A 17,055-nucleotide genomic window follows, 5' to 3' on the forward strand; every position below is an offset into this window, starting at 1 on the left:
ATGGAAATACGACTGGGATTCAGGATCACCCTGGTCTTGGTCATCCTGGCCTTGACTCTTTTGGGTGAGACAGTGGAAGCGCAGAGGGCAGGTGAGAGTATTAAGATGAAATATTCTGATCTAACTCCAGTGGAAGATCTTATATTGACTGTATATGACTAAATCCTTCTGTATTTACCAATGACAGGATGTAAAAATGTCCACTATGACTTGGCGTTTATCCTGGATACCTCATCCAGTGTTGGAAAAGAGAACTTTGAGAAGATCAGACAATGGGTGGCCAATCTTGTAGAGTCTTTTGATGTGGCGCCTGAAAAGACAAGAGTCGCTGTGGTTCGCTACAGTGACAGACCCACCACTGAGTTCAACCTCGGTAGACACAGGACCCTGGAGGATGTGAAGCGAGCTGCCCGTAACATACGCTACCTGGGGGGAAATACAATGACTGGGGATGCTATCAGCTACACCACCACCAACATCTTCACGGAGCGGAATGGAGCGAGGCCCATAGCCAGAGGCATTCAGAGGGTGGCCATCCTTCTCACAGATGGCCGAAGCCAGGATTATGTTCTGGAGCCATCTAAGGCAGCTGCCAAAGCTGGTATCAGGATGTTTGCTGTGGGCATCGGGGAGGCGCTGAAGGTGGAGCTGGAGGAGATCGCCGCCGAGCCAAAGAATGCCCACGTCTTTCATGTGACGGACTTTAACGCCATTGACAAGATCAGGGGCAGGCTGAGGAGGAGGCTGTGCGAGAGTAAGTCAGCCATCAGGCTCAGTGCCAACACATCACTCACACTGCATCCCTCATGGCTTCTGTTTGAAGCCTCACTTTGAAGGGGCTGCCTCACCCTGAACGTGCACTTAATCAAATTAGACGCTTATTTTAACCTTTAAGCATTATAGGGAGGAAAGACCCTAACCACAAAACCCCACCCCAACCACAAAGAGCTGCTGCATACAGTGCAGCAGATCATTGGTCATTGCTTCTTTTTGACTCGATATGAAATGTGTGCGGGGGCTGTTGCAAAGCTGGCTTGTAAATGAGCGTTCTCTACCCAAGACATTTCTGTGGTGTAGCTGCCTTTTTGACTGCTGCTATGGTGTGGAGGTGTTTAGCACTGGAAAGCCTGTCTTAAGCTAACCTCAATGGTTTTTCCACTAGTGTGTTGAGAAAATCTTTCTCAGGCACACGGGCTTGGGAAGTGTCTTATACACAGTCAAATAAATGAGCTCAAATAGATTAAAAAGTAAAGTCTGTTGTCCCGTGGCTGTGTGAAGCGTCTGCATGAGTGTTTTCATGGAGAAGATAGATGCTTTGCACTCCAGCGCTTCAAATTCCTGCCTAAAATTAGCCAGACAGGAAAGAAAAGGATGCCATAACTCTTAGCCGCAAACAGTAAATACAAAAACGGAAATGACATGATTACATGGTTTAGCACACAGATGAGCAATGATAAACTTTCAACTCTCACTTTAATCTGGCTCTGAATTGTTAAGTTTGATGAAGTAAAAGTCTCCAGAAAGTGCTCATTCGGACTCTACTCTTAGGGCATATCATCTTGCAGAGGGATACTAGAGCAAGGGCAACATAGAGAGTCATTTTAAAGCCACTGACCTTTGACCTTGCTCCTTGACTCCATAGATTTTCAATCTGTCAACCAATAATGCAGGTAATATAGTGAAAATATGCTGTACATGCAAGTCTAGAGCGCAGTGCTCTGTAGAGCTAACCAAAGGCTAAATTTACACAGAAATACAGTTGCAGTGTTTTCTTTCTGTAATCTCTAAAATCACCATGAGTGAGTCTCTAAGTATATCAGTGGTCAGCACAACTGGCTCTCTGAGCCATGTAAGTTATTTTCACCCAGAAAATTATAGCTGTAATGTTTCAAGTGGGTCCACTGTAGCCTCTCCACTGTCCATGTTTAATGTTTTCACCTTTTAATGTATAGGTTCAAAAATGGTCACTACTTATTACGTGCTGCACTGATTCAATCGATCATGTGTGGTCTCACTTAAGGACACCAGTCTATAAGATTGCACACTTTGCCTTACACGACCCCAAGAACAGAGGACTCTATTATCAAAGATCTTCTAGGGTCTAACATCTACAATGTGTTTCAAAAATTCAGCGGCCAAAGTGATGACAGGTAACAGGGGTAATAGTAAGGATTAAAGATGTATCAGTCTGCGAAAAAATGGTAGTTGTTCAGTATGCTATGCTCAAGCTTCTGCTGGTACTATGAACCTGTCTCAGACATTTATTTCCAAAGTCAGGTTTTACATTGCTTCCATTTTAAATCATAGCCAGATCCCTAAATTATAGCTTTAGGGCCACAAGTGTAGGGAGTAGCTCATCTATCTAGCATGCTAAGTCTCAGGACTTTGCACATACACCATCTTTAAGAGAGAGTGACGCACTTCCATTCGTTCACAGAATGGTAATTTTTGGTAGACTCTCTGGCTTTATAAACAATATAAAACAAGTATCTTTTCTGACATCTTCAATTATCACTTTAAAAGGATTTTAAGAATGAGGAGAAAGAATCCTTTAATTTCACCAACTGATGATAGACACAAAGAAGGACAGACTATACAGCTGAATTTAAAAGTAAACCATGTGAAATTGATATAACACTGCTCTTAGAATTACTTAAAAGTGTGCCAATGATGACAGTTAAATTAGCTTTTTTGGATTTTCCTATTAGGCATGCTCATGGCTTTGCATGGAGCAGAAAAACAAGCCATGTCAAGAGAGCTGTCCTCATAATGAACGGCGCATAGGTTAAAAGCCACTCTGACATGATGATTTTTATAGCCGTGATTTAAGAAAATTGCAGGGCTTGATAGTAGATGTTTGGCAGATACTTGATCTATTGGGGAAGCTTGAGTGTCTCACTGTGACATTTTCAGCCACAGATAATATTTAGGACTGAGAGTGAGGACACAGACAAACAGTTGGGCTAATAATAGGTTTAATGAGAAGTTCCTCTGAACAGATTGATTGCAAACTGATGACAAGACCCCTGCATTTACTGTCACACTTAATTAACAATATGAACATGCTTCTCACCATGTTGCACGGGTGAGAAGGTTTCAACTTGTTATAAAATGAATGCAGGGGAACAGCTCGTAGACCATCATCATCAAACATTGATGAGCTCAGATTTATCTTGACAGTACTAAGATTTCATTTGTGTAGTCTGCAGCATTAGAAAGAGGCATGGGACATTTTTCTCTGTTGCAGCCCTGCCATTTAATTTAGATCGATGAATCGAATGTCTAACATAAAAGCCCTGCCTAATGCAGCTGTAATGGGTTGCATCACCCAAATGACAAGAATGACAAGAAAACATGTTTTCTCATTTGCCTCTTTTTGTATTGACATGCAGATAGCGTTGGTTTTATTTGCCCAAGTTTTGTGATATAGGGTTACAGTTAGGGTTAACCCTTGCTGATAGTGACAATACAAACATGCTGATATGGCAGGCATGGTGTTTACTATGTTCTACATCTTTGTTTAGTGTGTCAGCATGCTAGCAGTTGGTAAGCAGCACAACGCACAAAGTAGGCTACAGCGGATGGTGATAAGAGTGTCTTTGGTTTTGCAGGCATTTGGTCACAAAGTAAGTATTGGACATTTTGAACTGATGATGGTAATGCATGAAAAGTCAAAGCTATTAAAATTCATTCTAATAGGGACATGGATGTATGTGCCACCAGTTGACAGTGCCATCCTTGCAGCCATGCTGCTAACGTGTATCAAATTTCAGAGCAGTGTGTCCTTCCAGAATGGCACCACTACAAACCCGTTCCATTGGAAACATGTTTCTAGCAGAAAGCAGCTCCAATAAAGACTGTTGATGATGAGGTCAAGAAGAATGCTTTGAGAACCATAAACAAAGTTCACAACCTCCAAGTGACAAAATTTGTTGGCTATTTTTGGTAATTTAGGTGAACTGGCCCTTTAAAACTGTCACCCTCACCTCTCAGCCAGTGTTTACATCTATTAAACTAAACAGGATCCATATCTGCGTTTTTTAGTAATGAATCTGGCATGTTGACGCAAATAGAAAATATCCCTCCTGCTAATAAAAACTTAACCCGACAGTGTTGCCTTTTCCACTGTCATCACCATCACTGAAATATGTGTGTGTTGAAATATAAAACTGTTTACCATTGTGGATGTGCCTCCTGCTCTTGTAGAGCCACCCTACCCATACACCACTCCCCAGACATCAGACAGGAGAGATGGAGGGTAGTTAGAGCTGGTGCTCTGCCGATCACATATCAGTCCAAAGGCTGCATTTCAATGAGATCATCATTTCCTAAAACCATTAAGACCCCTCATAAAGTTTCAGAGTGCTTCTTGTCATAAAATAATGCTAATAATTTCCATCAGTAAGATAGAAAGTTACCAGTAAAAGTGTTTGAACAGCTCTCTTTGCTTACCCCATGTTCCCAAAAGAGCATCACATCCTGATTTACAGCATGTCTGACTGAGCTATTGTCCTTTCTCCTCAGATGTCCTGTGTCCAAACATGAAGGTTCAACCTGATCGCTTTAAGCCCAACAGCACCAGTTATGGTCTTGAAGAAGTTCCAGGTATGTGCAAAGTGCTGCTTCTCTAACATCAACACACAGCCTTGGCAATACTTGACAACCACAAAGTCAGCTCTTTATTTTTGAAAGCATTTCCTACACTCCCACATTCAGCTTTTTTACATCAAGAGAAACAAAGAGTTATTTTTTCATATGCAAAGGTTTAGCCAGTTTTCACTCACAGTTTCTCCATTTCTATCTGTATATTGGAGACTGAATTGGTTTTATTCATGACACAGAAAATGCTACTTTGCTGGCACATTCATATTCTTATTTTATGCTACCATTATAAAAACTCACTTGGATTTGGCCACATTTTCCCGCTTTACACCACAGCTAACCATTTTGGGAACCAAGTTGCCGTGTTTTAGAAATGTAGATGTATTTTGTCCAGGCAGCTATTGGCTTCCATCATTTCCATATAATATGAAAACAATTGGTAGGCCCTTCAAAATTGAAAATTGAAGTATAAAGACAACAGATTATAATTTTACTTTCTTTTTCACCTTTGGACCATGCCAAGCTAGCTTCTTTGTTCTCGCTAGCAGGCTGATGGTCATAGCTTCATATTTGCAACACAGACATTATCTTGTCCTCTAACTCTGAGCAAGAAAACAAGTAAGCCAATTTCTATTATTCTGTTGAGGAGGGAAAGCTTACAATCACACTATACTCCTTTAAATGCAGCTGTGATTTTCAAGTTCAGTGGTGGAACTAGTCATCTACCTGGTGAAGCCCATTACTAGTCCTCCATTGTTTGATGTTTTAATTCACATATTCCAAGCAGCTGTGAAGGGTTCTCAGAACTCTAGAATAGCGTTTATCCAGAAACGTCGGATGTTGTTACAAGGGTGTCTTTTGGGGGATCTGAGTTCCTGTCTACGTCTCCCACCCACATCCATCACACTAAGAGAAAAAACAGATGCCCAGACATGACTGTTTGGACTCCTGCTATGTTGAACTTCATGGAAAGAGAGATGTCAGAGTGGTGAAAGTTGTGTTGTAGAAAGTTTGACTCTTAACACGTTTGGCTGGCAGAGTGACACCACCATGTGTTAAAGCAAGGGGCAACTTATATGACTTTTGAAATTTCTGACATTTTGCTGTTGGACTCTTTTGTGCCATTTCATTCCCAAAATCAGTGTAGTCTGTGTTGCTTAAGAAATGTATTCTTGTCAGGCTATGAAAGTCTCTATAACACAGCAGTTCACAATTGTAGCTCAATGAAACCCAGACCACTGAAACTCCTCAGGCATCATAATGTCATGATGGAAGTGGACAGTCCAATGAGCAATTCATTTCAAACATAATAAGGAATAAGCATTTATCCACAAATCAAATGATCCATTTCGGTCACCCATTAATCATTTCCAGGACTGGATCCAGTCTCAGCATGCACTGGATGAGGGTCAGGTTCCAGCCTGGACAGGTTGATCACAGGGATGAAACTAAAACAAGTGCATTCACTCCTGCAGCCAATTTGGTGCTTCTAGTTCATCTAACCAGCATGTTTTTAGGCTAAGGAAGGAAACCAGGGAACCTGGAGGAAATCCATGCAGACGTAATGCAAACTCCACACAGAAACGCCCCATGCAGACAGTCTGTCTGTAGAGAACATTTTGCTATAAGGCTGCTGTGCTAACTACTGAGAACAAAAATAAAATAATAAAAGAAATAAAGCAAAATTTGGTAAGAGAATGAGATTTCTTAGCAAGCTTCAAACCAGCAGAGATGGATGACAATGACAGGCCAATATTTGATGTCTAATAGGTTCTTGGCCCTTGTTTCAAATCCTGTAATGATACTTTATTCAATGGATTTCCTAAGAGTTACATTAGGGAACTATTAACTGCTGTAGTCATATTTTTGGTTGAAGCCAAGCAATGATGGAAGAAGTATTTAGATCTTTTACTTGAGTAAAAGTAACACTACCACCATGTAAAAATACTCAGTCCAGGTACCAACAGAAAAATCTGGTTAAACATTAAAAGTAAAAATACTCATTGTGCAGAGTGGTACTTGTACTACCATTGCTCCATTATACTGTATTATTCAATGTTTAACACAGTTTGGAATAAGAGGTACAATATCTCAAATGTAGTGGAGTGGTATTTAGTATTAAGAATTTAGTGTTGGAGTTTCCTTCTCTGTTACAAGCTTTACGTTTGATATGACTAACTCGTGCACTCCAAAGTTGAAGTGACTTGGCCAAAGTTGAAGTACACAGCAAATCAAGGATGACTTGGCAGTATAGAGCAGAGCGGTGTGTGCTTTTGAGCGTAGCTGTCAGCATCACTTCCCACTGCTGAGACATATTATCAGATCCTCTCCATTGGGCAAGTGCTGATTATGTGGTTATGCTTTTCCTCTAAACCGCAAGGGAATTAGAGCAAACTTAAGATAAATCACTGAAACCACTGATGTTTTCTTAAGCAGATGTACCACTTTGTCAGATGTGCTGTAAGCGCTCTAATTGGAATAAGTCCTATATTTTGTTTGTCTTTTTCTGTCATTTCTAAAGTCTTCCCAAACTCCAGAAAGCCAGGAACGTCTTGCTCCACTAGAAAATTATATGTGAAAATCTTTTCTTGTGACCAAAAGCTAGCTTATTGTGGAATACACCCTAAATACACTGATTTATATTTCTTTTACATTTAGCTACCACCACCACAAATGAAATGGTGCTCCCTAAGAGCGAATCACTGTAATCATTTTAAATCCTTAGCTACTGTCATGGTGTAAGATTCCTAATTTAGAAATGGATTTCAATACCATGACGTTTCCCACAGTGTGGTCCAAGGACCACCAGCAGTACATAACGAGGCCTCAGCAATGCTGTTTTCATTGCACACACAGTGAGAGAGTGTGAGGACGATTGTTGGCTTTCCCTACCTACTGTACTGCACAGACAGCTGTGTCATAAGATCTAAGAGCCCAAACCTGCTTTTGGCCCCACTTGGGCCAAAATGTTATCAGACAGTGGTCTGAGGTCTGAAGCTCCCTGACATGACAAAGATGTCTGGGGTTTTCCACAATGCAGTAAGTCTCTAACTGCGGCCTAGCTTTAAGACATACATTGTCAAACTTACTTAAGTAGAGTATATTTTTTCAGATTGTGGCTAAGCACATAGAGATTTTCTCAACATACAGAGAAGTTCTACACAAACAGTATTCATCGTCACTACACAGCTGCTCGTGTACACTCTCACTTATAATTACACAACAAATGCTCCCTATGCTGGTGCATGGAGTGTAATTCTCCGTGAGAAATGTCAAGACTATTTGCAACTGATTATGATTTGACAGCCAAGAATCCTGTGGTTTGAGTCAGACTTGTATTTATCATGGGTTGTCTAGTCTGACCCCTCGGGGTACTGAGCACACTCAGGAGGCTGCGGAGTGTCTTTGTGGCTCTGCGCTCACTATCTGCTGCGCAAATGTTGCCATCTGCTCTGATCAAAAGAATGCTGTGTGCATGCGTTTGCTTTTCCCAGTCAGTGAACTCATCTGGCTTTTCCCACAGATCACCCCATTGGTCGTTTTTGGCTGTCCAAAATAACTTTTTGGGTTGATTATACGCTATCCGCTGCCAGTCCAAATTACAGCTCTGTGCTGCAAAGGCCCGCAAACAGCCAAAGAAACGGCGCGGCAAGCGAATGTGCACGGTGCAAGCGCCGTGACAGAAGGGATCAAGGCCAGAAAAAGTCACAGCTGCATGGCTTCCTCGAGCAACCCTTCAATGAGACTGATAAGCAGCAAAACATCCCTTTTGTATAGCACCACCAATGCTCAATAGATGGAGCGTGAGAAAACATTAGCAGCTTTTTACTTGCTAAAATGCTAGACTTCTGCTCTGATTAAAAAGTAAGCCAAACCCTTTTAAATCAGACTCCTATCAGTAGATTTCAATGGCTTTTTTCAAAGTGTGCCCTTTGGTTTTAAACATGGGGAAACTTGAAGACTATATTAGAAAACACAGCCATAATGATGTGTTTGACTGTTCTGATTGAGACTATCACCCCTTAGTCTGATGTCTTGAAAAACTGAAAGACAAAGTTCAACATTAATCCTAGTTAGACCAACAAAATGAGTTTAGTCCAAATTTTACGCTTAACAGCTTATGTGTGACGCTTACTAGATCTTAAAGTATCAAACTCAATCACACAATCTGTGTCTAAAACTTCACTTATTTAACACATTGATGCTAAATTGATGAGAAAAGCATCCCAACAACAAAAAATGAGAAATCCAAGGCAAGGTCTACTGACCAATAGTGGGAACTGTTGCGCGTGAATGAATGGCATTCGAAAATGAATGAAAGTGAAATGGAACAATCCCTCACAAAAGGGTTTTATTCATGTACAAACCAGGACAGAGAAACTATCCACTCCACACTGTGGTGAGCGCAAAGAGTAATCTGAGTGCACAGTAATCTGTCATCACTAACAGTGCATCTGAGGCACTTGATGGCCTTTACTGACGGACAAAGTAGTTGGGCTGGAGGCCTCATCCCCTCAGTTATCCAGTCTATTATGAGGGCTCTTGTTTTTACTGTTATTTTATACTCTGTTGCTAATGGCACAGGGGCAGCCTGTGTGTGCACCTGTTTCCAGCCTATTTTGAACAGCATCCACTAAGCTTTTGCCAGACTCTCACATTACCACCTCAGTGTTCCAGCTTCCTCTTTGGAAGATTAGTGAACTGGTGTTAACATTCCCAGCAGAAACCTTACATCTCATAGATTTTGCTGCATTACGAAGGCCGTGCAGGAATATGTTGGAGGAGGCTGTCCTCATCCCGTTGACTCACTAATGGCACAGTCTGCTTTCAGAAGAGCTCAATCCACACAACATGACCACAAGCTTTCAGTGAGAACTGCTGGACAAACTGGCAGCATCAGTGCTGTTCAAGCTCTCATCCCGCTGGCATTGCCATAGCGACAGCACTTGTTTGTTGTACAAGGGAGTGTCCTTTCTAAACCACCTAAATATGGTCTGTGGTTACACCACTTCAAATCACACACTGCAGGGCAACGTACACACACGTGCACACACTCTCAGACTCACACGAGGACCAGCGATGGCAACTATTTTTTTCCTCTGGCAGCAAATCTAACAAATATTGAATTGCCAACAAATGGTTCTATTTTCCAGTTATTCAGTAATGCTGGGATTTTAATCTTCCTCCAAGAAGTCACAAACACAGTAGCTGCAGGGTGTGGTGAGACTGACCCAATTAAACCTCAGTATACCCAGAGAAATCTGATAAAACTGTAACTCAACCCGCAACTCAAGAGCCCTGTGTGCTGATTTATGTGTGTGAGAGACTGTCTTGAGTCCAACTAGGCTATTTTACTATGTTGCTGTAGGGTTCGACCTAATGGAGTACTTCAACGTGAGAGATATTCTGGGAACCAGAGATGATGATGGCCAAAGTTCTTACGTCCGCCTTGGCACCATGCCCATTGTACAGCAAACAGAGTAAGTATATGTCCTGTTATACTGCAAACAATACACTGCACATTTTCTTCGAAGCATTTGCAGAAGTATGATTTAAAGTCATGGTCACAGTAATCTGGTAGGGAATCCTAAAATTTGATGTTGGACCCCTACTGACCCCCACGCCTTCAATGGATTGTGTATGTAAAATTCTGTACAAAAAATTATGTGTAAAAAAAACGAAAAGATTTGGTTTTTATTTTAGGGCTGGTGTCTTTTATTGCCAGGCTGGCATGTGTTGTCACCTGTGTGCATTGTGCAGATCCAGGCTAGCTGTTTCCCTCTGTTTCTACTCTTTATGCTAAGCTAGGCTAACTGGCTGGCTGTTAACTTGCCACCAGGATTCATGAAATATTGTCACACAGATTTATCAGCAGTTCTGACTGTGGATGTTAAAATATAACATTGTATGCAAATGTTTTGTTCATTATTAGAATAATGCAATGCCTCTCTGGGAGGCAGGAACAGTGTGGTTACTGGGTGAAACATATTAACTTTGATTTGGGTTTTGTACATTAATGGGGTCATTGCAACTGTGTGTTTATAGGTGAAATAAATGAGTATGAGTGCATGGGTAAAATAAAGCACAGTTTATGTTAACAGTAACAATGTGCTTCTATTCTGCAGAGGTGTGTTTCCTCAAGGCTTGCCAGACGAGTATGCCTTTGTGACGACATTCAAGTTCAGAAAAACCTCAAGACGTGAAGATTGGTACCTGTGGCAGGTTTTTGACAAATATGGAATCCCACAGGTGGGTCAGCCAAATGTAAACAATAATAAATGTGACTATTATGTGTCTGGATTTTCCAATTACAACATCAACTTAGAGGAGGCTCACTTCAGATCCTTTCGAAATTACTGGGAACTAAACGTGGAAATGGTATACGTTGTAGTTACCTCTGACAGCCAAATCAAAATAAATGATCCTAATTTTCTCATTGTAACATTTCATGTAATACTTTAATTCTGCATGTTAAAGCAGGTTTAACTTTTTTCTGATTTGAGACTAAATTTGGAAACTTGCACTTGACTGTCTGTATTTTCCAGCTCATATTGTCAACATTATCTTTCCTCTGACTTGTCAGGTGTCCATCCGCCTGGATGGCGATAACAAGGCGGTGGAGTACAACGCTGTCGGGCTGACAAAGGATGCTGTCAGAGCTGTATTCAAGAGCCCTGACGTTGACAACCTGTTTGACCGCAACTGGCACAAGATCGCCCTCAGCGTGGAGGCCAAGTCTGTGTCTCTGTACCTGGACTGCAAACTCATCCAGACTCTGCCGATTGAAGACAGAGAGGATATTGACATCCAGGGGAAGACAGTGATTGGAAAGAGGCTGTATGACAGTGTGCCAATTGATGTGAGTCATTACCTGTCTGTGTAATAGATTAATATACACATGCAGTGAAATGTGACATAATGAAAGCAGGCATTGGTACATTTTCAACTTCCCCATTTCCTCCACTCTGCCCATATTGTAACATGTGAAAGCCAGTGTGTGTATTTTCTCGAGGTTGATCTGGTGTTGTCTGTGTCCATGCAGTTTGACCTCCAGAGGATGATGATTTACTGTGATTCCAAACATGCAGAGCTGGAAACCTGCTGCGATCTACCCAATGGACCTGTGAGTGTCAAGAATCATATTAATTAAAGACTGGTTGTCTACAAAAATACTCTATGTACTATTATATAAAAATTATAGTATTTAAAACAAATTATTAGTTGTGAAAGAGAGATGCATGAAAAATCAGTTAGAAATAAAACTTACAGGCAGATTAGTAGATTTGTTTCTAATTACAGGTTACTTTAACACAGTGTGCTGTCTTCTTTTTATCCCAAGCTCCTCTCTAATTTAAAACACTCTGATTTTTAGCATGAAAACACACAGCTGTGTTAACATTCAGAACATCCAGTTTCGGTCTTTGTTACCCACTGTAGCTAGCATGCCACCAAGCTAATTTTGTAAAGCCACTGAATACTATTACAGGCTTTCCTAGCTACAGGGCTAATCGCATGTGCTCACAACAAGGCAGTGATTGTTAGCTGCTAGCTAAGCGGCTAAACTCAAAAACAAAACAAATTAACTGTATCAGTGACAAACCTATGAGTTCACAGTCACCTATAAATCAACCACTCGTATTTAGTGGAGCGAGTCAGTCATTTTCACATTTTTTTTTTTCATCCCACATTTTGGGAAATATTCCCGGAGCATCTGTTCGTTGAAGCGTGCAGTGAAACCAAGATCCATAAAGTCGCTGTGCACGTCATTGTCAGCTGGGATACAGTTACATGTTATTTCCTGTAAACATATTTTTTTTTATGGATTAAAAATACAAGACACGTGTAAGTTATTCAGCTTTAAATTGTAGCCAGCTGTAGCTAGCTATTTTATGCTAAGCTAATTGCTCCTGATGTATGTGCCAAATTTTTTCTCATGCCATGCTTAAACCAATGGCATGAGATGGATATTGAACTTGAAAGGTGAAAAAGAGACTCTGTGGACTTAATGACCATCGAAGTTGTGTGACATCGTCTGAAAGACATTTATAGTCATGCCAGAGTTACTTCATACTCATCAGATCACCTCATTCACAATAACATGCTTTCATTTTTTGGGTTTCATGATGACTTTTGGCTTAAATGTTCTCTTTTCAGTGCCCTAAGAAAGTTGTTACAGAGGCCCCCCCTCTGGAGATCCCCACTCCAACACCCACAGTTGTGGAGCAACAAAGAGGTCCTCAAGTGAACTGCTCCTGCCCTGCTGGAGAGAAGGTAAAGCCACCTCAGCTCACCACACTTTATCCCTGTTTAGGTTTTTCCATGGATGAGTGGGAATACTTTCTTTGATGGCTTTCCAAAGACATGTATATTTTCGTTTCTCACAGGGAGAGCTGGGCGCACCTGGTGTCACAGGTCCTAAGGGTGAAAAGGTCATCTACTGTTGCCTTTAAGTACTGAGACTGCAGTTTCATTATGTTCCAGAGTTGTTTGTTCTACTTTTTCATTGTGTGAACATACGTTTTCAGGGTGACACTGGCTCTAAGGGTGCCATCGGACCACATGGAATCAAAGGAGAAAAGGGAGAAACTGTATGAAAACTTCAAGTGTGCATATTTACAACCAGCGTTTTTCTTTTAATGGAGAGATAATGGCTAATTGATTGAGTTTCTTCAGCACATTGTGTTTAGTGCTGCTATGACAGTTTCAAGGCTTTGTTTGTACTGTAGACATACTGTCAGACACATTTCACTTATATCAGATTGCATGCCTTCCAGCTATCATTTCATCTGCTTTTCTTGCTGCCTCGATAATAATTGATCCTTATCGATTAATTATTTGCAGGGCAAAGTAATCTCTGTCAAAGGTGACAGAGGGGAGAAGGTAAGTAGCCCTGCTCTTACTGATGCTGCATGGGCATCATGTCAACCCAAATACATGTTGGTCTTTGTGCATATTTTATATGCATGTAAATCTTAAACGCTATTCCCTCATTTCTGTCTTAAAAAACATATTTCACATCTTTCTCTTGTCGTATCTTTTGTTTTATGTTTCTTTTTTGACCTCCTTTCTGCCAGGGAGTGGCTAGGAAAATGCTCATAGCTGTTATTGTCAGAATTACAGGACAGGTTACCACAGAGGATGTGTAGCAGAGAGTGCAGGCCTATGCAGGCGCCCACCCAGCTCAAATCACAGCCTCTGTACTGCCTGGCAGTGCCAGCTGGGAGTCTTGCAGTATAATTTATTCCTTGAGACAAAGTTCTCAGCATGCATCATTCAAGCTGTCCAGAGAGGGACACTTAAATTGCAAAAGAGGTGTGGAAGATGAGACACAGTCTTCTTACCTTCTTATCGGCTTTGTTTATGATAGTTTGGAGAATGCAGTTCTTTCGGATTGTAATCTACCTAACAGTTAAAAACCCCTTTCTCTGTGTTTAAAAACATTGGAGGGAACTTTCTCATTTTAACATCAGTAATGCAGCCAGACAGTCAGCAGAAGTCATTTCATGATAAATTTATTTCATTTTGTAGTTGTTGCTGCTGGAAATCTCGCTGCCTTGATAAAACTGCATTAAATCAAACTTTAATGCGGAGCATCCCTGTTGCTTTTCTATTTCTTACTGTCTGCATGAGCATCTGTCTTCACTTTCTCTGAGAGAAGGCAGCAATTTGTTGTTTTTAAGTCTTCTAAAGTTGATGCAAAAACATGACGTAAGCCAACTTCAAGCAGTGGTTATAAATGGCTCGGTCATCGAGTGGCGCGGGGTGAAAGTGGATTCATCCGGCATTGATTGCTTCTAATTGCATCTTTATCCGAAAAGAACAGGCAATTCTCCATGTAGCAGCGTCGTAATAGATAATGTCTTTTTCGTTATAGGGCACAGGGGCCCTTCTCCTCATCTCTGTGATGAAAGAAATGACGTGTGTTAAAATGATATAAGCTCCTAAAATAATTAAAGGGCAATTTTCTGTGACTTGTAAAGTGGTTTATGAAGCAGAGGGAAGTCTTGCGGTGGACAAGACCTCGTGGTACTGTGTAATTTAACAGCCATTACTTTTCATTCAGTCCAGCTTTTGAATTCCATGGGATTCCTTGGCTTAGCGTATGACATCAGTGTACAAACCAACAGCGCAACACTCTGAAGACAATGCAAAGCCATTGTTCCTTGAGTCTATGCTTGGATGTGCGACCAGACCATCGTGGGTCTTGGTGAAGCTGTGGACAGCTGTTAGCATATTCTGGCTCCCAAACATTTACTCAAAAGTTTGTGCGTGCTTTGTGTATCTTCACTTGTGTAACTCTTTGTGTTCTGTTTGTAACATTAACTGCGAAAATGTCTTTTTTACTGTACGTTCCACTGTTTGATTAATCAAGTCTGTTCGTCTCTAACATTTGTACTGTGTTCTACATTAATCCTCCAACCACCATGTACTAAACCACGTTCTGTGATGACTCCAGGTTGACAGCACGCCGTCGCCACCTGTGTTGCCGGCCATCCTGCATGCTTCTGTGTTACAGACCAGTCAAAGTAAATACTTGCCTTCTGTTTACAGGGTGATACAGGCAGCATAGGGTTGACAGGTGCTCCTGGACAAAAAGGAGAGAAGGTGTGGCCCTTGTGAACCTGGACGTGTGGAGGAATTCTTTCAGATGTTGGATCTAAAAAGTCCAGATGCTGGTATTAATTATGTATTTCCAATCATCTCACAGGGAGTTGGTGGTGTGCCAGGTATTGATGGCTTATCTGGAGACAAAGGAGATAAAGTAAGAAGCACGTTTTTTGATATTTCAGGCAGGGTGTGCAAATCGTTTCCAAATGTGAATGTTTTCATCTGTATGTTTTGTTTTGTTTTTTTTTTTGTGAACAGGGTGCAGCAGGAGTGGCTGGTGATCCAGGGCTGCCAGGCCCAGCTGGACTAAAGGTGTGTGAACATGGGCTTCCTATTTTTAATCCAGTGCACATGCATTTGGCTCACTGTTGGAAGGACTTTAAAATAACGTTGATGCGGGTAAAAAAAAAAAAAAAAAAAGGATATCTTTAGTCATTCTGGTTTTGGCACTGATCTCAGAGACGCACTTGTTCTGTTAAGTGGGCGTACATATGTTTTTCTGGACAATTACCTCTCAGCCTGTTATCGATTTCCTGTGAAAAAAGAGGCCAGTTTGGTCGACTTTTCCTTGGATGAAGCAGCAGCTGGTGAAAGAGCCAGAAGGGGAGGAGGGAGGGTTGCTGGCTCAGGTTTGGCCAATAGACTGTGACAGGCTGTTTGACCCAAGACAGGAGGGAGTGATCGCCCCCTTTTGATACAATATGGGGAGTATCTAAATCACGGCTGAATGCTACTCTCATGGGAATGTAAATGCATGTGAAAGACTACTGTATAAGAAAATAGAGATCCCCTTGTGAAGCACTTTGTGGATGCAATTTCCTTTCTTCTTTGAGCAGCAATTCTTGTATGAAGGGTGCCATGCAAATAAAGTTTAATAGTATAATTATTACTGTAGTATTAAACACAGTAATTGTGTAAGAAGCTGAACACTCATGGAAACCTATTACCTCATTTTGACAACTGCTTATCCATTGTTGGCTAGCCTTGCAATTATACAATGAATCAAATGTCTGTGTGTAATGTCAGTGAAAGGGGTCACTCACAAAGACAGAATTCCCTGAGAATTATCATCAAAAGTAATCTTATTCACCTGTTTAGCTCATTGCTGTGTTTTTACTGCATGGCATGTATTGCACAGTGTTTTTGCTTTCACTAGTCTCCATTTCTCTGATGAGCCCTGGATGCTAACTACCTTGCGTAAAAGGCAGACAGACAACTTTAGTGACTATCAGTAGCTAGTTAATACAGACATCTTGTTGGCAGCTAAAGAGACAGATACATTTCTCTGGAGTTGGTAGAGGCCAAAACAAAACAAAAAGGAGAGTACATAATGGACTTACACTCAGGGGGGGCAGAATTCATGGTAATGTTGCTCCATGTATGCCAGATTTGCTTGTAATTTGAGTTTGAGTGTAACTGCTCTTGTATACTTTCTATTTTATTCTACTCTATTTTATTTTATACACAATTATTTATTGTATAAGTTAATCTATTTATCTCTCTTTATTTCTGTCTTTGTGCTTCTTTCACACCCAAATTTTCCCTCTGAGGGATCAAAAAAGACTTATCTTATGTCTAAATATGCAATCATTTGCTACTTCATTAGCCAATACATCTGCATAAGGCATCAATATGACAGGATGTGGTTTGTTGTGAAGTTTCTCTGCTCTCTCATACTTACAACAAAGTATTGTTAATAATGAAGCTTTTAAGTGACAAAAATGTTCTTGCCAGCAGGCTGTTAGCCTGAACCTGGTAGACAGCTGATTTACTTATATAAAGCAATAGGCCCATTTCACGGCAGCAAAAGCAGGAAATGCACAGGTGCTATCAATAACATCAGCA

At 41.0% G+C, this 17,055-nt stretch overlaps 1 protein-coding gene across 1 annotated transcript in view; it reads left to right on the plus strand.

The window, feature by feature from the left end:
- col22a1 (collagen, type XXII, alpha 1) overlaps window positions 1-17,055 on the plus strand; it is a 50,040-nt gene continuing 32,985 nt past the window's right edge. The window contains exons 1-14 of the mRNA XM_076755433.1: window positions 1-91; window positions 188-754; window positions 4,525-4,605; window positions 9,971-10,082; window positions 10,728-10,851; window positions 11,186-11,461; window positions 11,645-11,725; window positions 12,757-12,873; window positions 12,987-13,031; window positions 13,128-13,190; window positions 13,444-13,482; window positions 15,154-15,207; window positions 15,311-15,364; window positions 15,469-15,522. Of these exons, the coding sequence (XP_076611548.1) occupies window positions 1-91; window positions 188-754; window positions 4,525-4,605; window positions 9,971-10,082; window positions 10,728-10,851; window positions 11,186-11,461; window positions 11,645-11,725; window positions 12,757-12,873; window positions 12,987-13,031; window positions 13,128-13,190; window positions 13,444-13,482; window positions 15,154-15,207; window positions 15,311-15,364; window positions 15,469-15,522 (1,758 nt within the window). The remainder of the gene's footprint in view (window positions 92-187; window positions 755-4,524; window positions 4,606-9,970; window positions 10,083-10,727; window positions 10,852-11,185; window positions 11,462-11,644; window positions 11,726-12,756; window positions 12,874-12,986; window positions 13,032-13,127; window positions 13,191-13,443; window positions 13,483-15,153; window positions 15,208-15,310; window positions 15,365-15,468; window positions 15,523-17,055) is intronic.

The sequence above is a fragment of the Chaetodon auriga genome, chromosome 17 (assembly GCF_051107435.1).
Source record: "Chaetodon auriga isolate fChaAug3 chromosome 17, fChaAug3.hap1, whole genome shotgun sequence".
Taxonomy (NCBI): domain Eukaryota; kingdom Metazoa; phylum Chordata; class Actinopteri; order Chaetodontiformes; family Chaetodontidae; genus Chaetodon; species Chaetodon auriga.